Below are 2982 nucleotides of genomic sequence, written 5' to 3' on the forward strand. Positions count from 1 at the left end.
GAAAAAAAATTGTATGATTTTTAATGTGTGTCCCTCTTTAACACATGCACATTTTTAATGCATGTTTTTTTAGCATGTACATATTCCTTTAAATTTTTTTAAAATAGCATGATTACTTATTTCCCTCTATATGTTGGATGAGATTACTATTTTGATTTTAGCATTGGATTAACAAACCTAGTGGTTGATGTTGCATAAATTAAAACACATCCAATTTCTTAGCTCCCTATTCCTATCTATATTTTTAACCACATTTTTAAATATAATTTAGTTGTATGTTAATAAAACTAAACACATTTATAGAGATTTATATTCACACATGCATATACTTTACTTTTTTATTGATTTTATTTATAAAATATCATAATTCTATAATATATAATTCATGATACACCTTTTGATTACCTCACCCATTTGTAAAAATAGATGGGGACCTGCATATTAAAAAATAATTAAATTAATCAAATATGTTAATACCCTCGAACATGAACATAACTGTAGACATAATAATTTCAAAGATTTACTAAATTTTTTAATTTTTAATAGTTTAAATTTTGAATTTCATAAACATAATACACATATGGCACAATTACAAGGAAGATTGTGATGGACACGCCAATAAAATAACTGGAGCAAAATTGTGAGGGCTATGGCAACATAAACCATTGATGCTATGATCGAATGTTAGAGTAGTACTCCGACTTTCATAGGCCATCACCAACCATATGCTCATGGAATTCTCTTCTCTTTGCAGTTGTTGGTTGTAGGGATAACATTGGTGGATTTTCGCATAAGTTGCTTTGTGATGATCCAATAACATACGAGAAGAATGAATAATAATTGGAAAATGTTCAATGAAACAAAAGAATGGACCTTTTCTTTATATAAAAGCAAAAGCTACTCAATTCCAAGAATCTCATAGTTTGTACTTGGTACACAGTTAAAAGAAAGATTGATTGATGAGAAAGATTTAAAAGAAGCTGGGACCAAATTAATAATAGTATTCCTCAAAAGTCAATTCACCTATTCACTTCTTTTCCTCTTCCTCTTCCCTTCTCATAATATGTCTCATTTTCTCATGTTATTCTTAACTCATCCTTTTTTTTATTTCTTTTACTTATCATAGCACACCGTAATAATATTCATGTAATAATTTTTAAAATCATAATTATCTATATCATAACTTTAACTTTTTATTTTTTAGACTCATATTTATTAAATTTTAGAATTTACATAAAAAAGAGTATTACGATTTTATAATTTAGCAAACCTACACATTCTTATTCTACAAACCTCATTACTATCATTTACAAATATTACACGAATTAATAAAATGGAATTAAGGATTATTACATGAATTGATCATTTAAAATTAAAAACTAAAATGAAAGTGTTAATTCTTTTTGGTAAGATCTAACCATTAATTTCTATTAACACTTGAACACAAAATTAAAATTCTTTGGAGCACAATCTTGACCTAATCAAACAACCGATAAGAACAGCCACCCAAATGTTGCATCTCCTCGTATAATTTTTTCCACTTAATAATATATTATTAATTTCCAAGACAAACAAAACACACTACAACAGCGTGCGTGCGTGCGTGAGAAGCTTGTTCCTCAAAACCATAGTTTTCTTTGTAAACTAACCGAGTAATTTGAAAAGGAACCAGAGGGAGGGTATCACGGATAATGACGTCACGTACTCCAATACGTTTGGATAGATATGTATGACTCGACAGCGACGTGGCAGATGAGAAGGCATGCATGAGGCCACGTGTAAGGACCACCCCACCCTCGTAACCAAAGAAAGGAAGCGGTTAGAGCAGAGTTTAAACAATCCCAATCCGCAATCCTGACTTAGTTTGTTCTGTTTCCAAAACCAGCAAAAGCATTATCAGGAGTAGGAGTAGGAGAGTTAAATATTTGAGTTGGATCAATGGCTGGTGTTGCTGCACATCTGAATCCTCACTTTGCCTACACAGTGGTGTACGTGAAGGACGTGGGAAAATCTGCTGAATTCTATTCCAAGGCATTTGGCTTTAATGTTCACCGTCTGGATCATAGCCGCAGGTATGAAAAAATGTTAGTCTATGTCATTGTGAATGAAGTGAATGAATTTGGATTATAATGGCGGCGGTGCAGGTGCAGGTGGGGGGAGCTGGAAAGCGGATCAACGACGATTGCGTTAACGCCTGTGGAGCAGCACGAGACGGAAATAACTGGCGGAGTGCAGATCGCTGAAAAGGACGAGCCCAGGCATAACGTTGAGCTCTGCTTCACTTATCGCGATGTGGATGCCGCTTTTAAGGTCAGTAACAATTATTAAATTTCGACTTACAAGCACTTGACTGCACTTATCTCCCGTGTCGTGGGTAATGATGATAATGGCTTATATGAATACATATCACAGCATGCGGTGAAGGCGGGAGCGACGGCTGTATTAGAGCCGGAAAGTAAAGAATGGGGTCAGAAAGTGGGATATGTCAGAGATATTGACGGAGTCATGATCCGCATGGGAAGCTTTGTGGATGAACCCACAAAATGACCCGCCACAGCTAGTGGGTGCGCTGCGCTGCGCTGTTGTACCATTTATATTAGTAATTAGCCCCTCATCTCTGAAATGAAACGTGACGTTGGAGCGCAAGTACTTTTTTAATAAATCTCATCTGAGTACCGTTCATGGGTATATATAACATTTAAAAAAAAATCATATTTTTAATAGAAATTCATCTTTGTTAAATGATTGTATCTCCTTTTGCAAAATTAGAACAATTTCTTTACCAAATATTAATGATTAAGGCACCAAAAAGTAATATTGATCTTGCATGTTAGTCTTATTTGACTTGCGATTCATAATGTTAATGGCTATGGTGTTTAACCTAACACCCTTATTGTTTATTGATTAAATTATTGTATACGAATACAGTAGAGCGAAGCGAAGCATTGATAATTATGTAAATAGACCAACTACCTCTCTGTT

At 33.9% G+C, this 2982-nt stretch overlaps 1 protein-coding gene across 2 annotated transcripts; it reads left to right on the top strand.

Annotated features, from left to right (window-relative positions):
• Positions 1-1845: 1845 nt before the first annotated feature.
• On the top strand, positions 1846-2727 carry DSI-1VOC (dessication-induced 1VOC superfamily protein). Of its 2 annotated transcripts, none has more exons than XM_089439694.1 (3): positions 1846-2072; positions 2145-2310; positions 2413-2727. In XM_089439694.1, the coding sequence occupies exons 1-3, from the start codon at positions 1939-1941 to the stop codon at positions 2545-2547; spliced, it is 435 nt and encodes a 144-aa protein (XP_089295820.1). In that variant the 5' UTR covers positions 1846-1938; the 3' UTR covers positions 2548-2727. The 2 variants fall into 2 exon arrangements, with proteins under 2 accessions (XP_089295820.1, XP_089295821.1); XM_089439695.1 differs by having other exon boundaries at positions 1849-2072; positions 2151-2310.
• Positions 2728-2982: the final 255 nt, after the last annotated feature.

Source organism: Pinus tabuliformis, chromosome 9, assembly GCF_031772625.1.
Source record: "Pinus tabuliformis cultivar Carrire ecotype Pingquan chromosome 9, CPIR1, whole genome shotgun sequence".
Classification (NCBI taxonomy): domain Eukaryota; kingdom Viridiplantae; phylum Streptophyta; class Pinopsida; order Pinales; family Pinaceae; genus Pinus; species Pinus tabuliformis.

What these genes read in the sequence shown, in the direction of transcription:
- DSI-1VOC (XM_089439694.1), top strand. Translation starts at nt 1,939, where the DNA reads ATGGCTGGTGTTGCTGCACATCTGAATCCTCACTTTGCCTACACAGTG. An exon ending in CGTCTGGATCATAGCCGCAG is followed by an intron (nt 2,073 to 2,144) that starts GTATGAAAAAAT and finishes GCGGCGGTGCAG; the next exon opens with GTGCAGGTGGGGGGAGCTGG. An exon ending in ATGTGGATGCCGCTTTTAAG is followed by an intron (nt 2,311 to 2,412) that starts GTCAGTAACAAT and finishes TACATATCACAG; the next exon opens with CATGCGGTGAAGGCGGGAGC.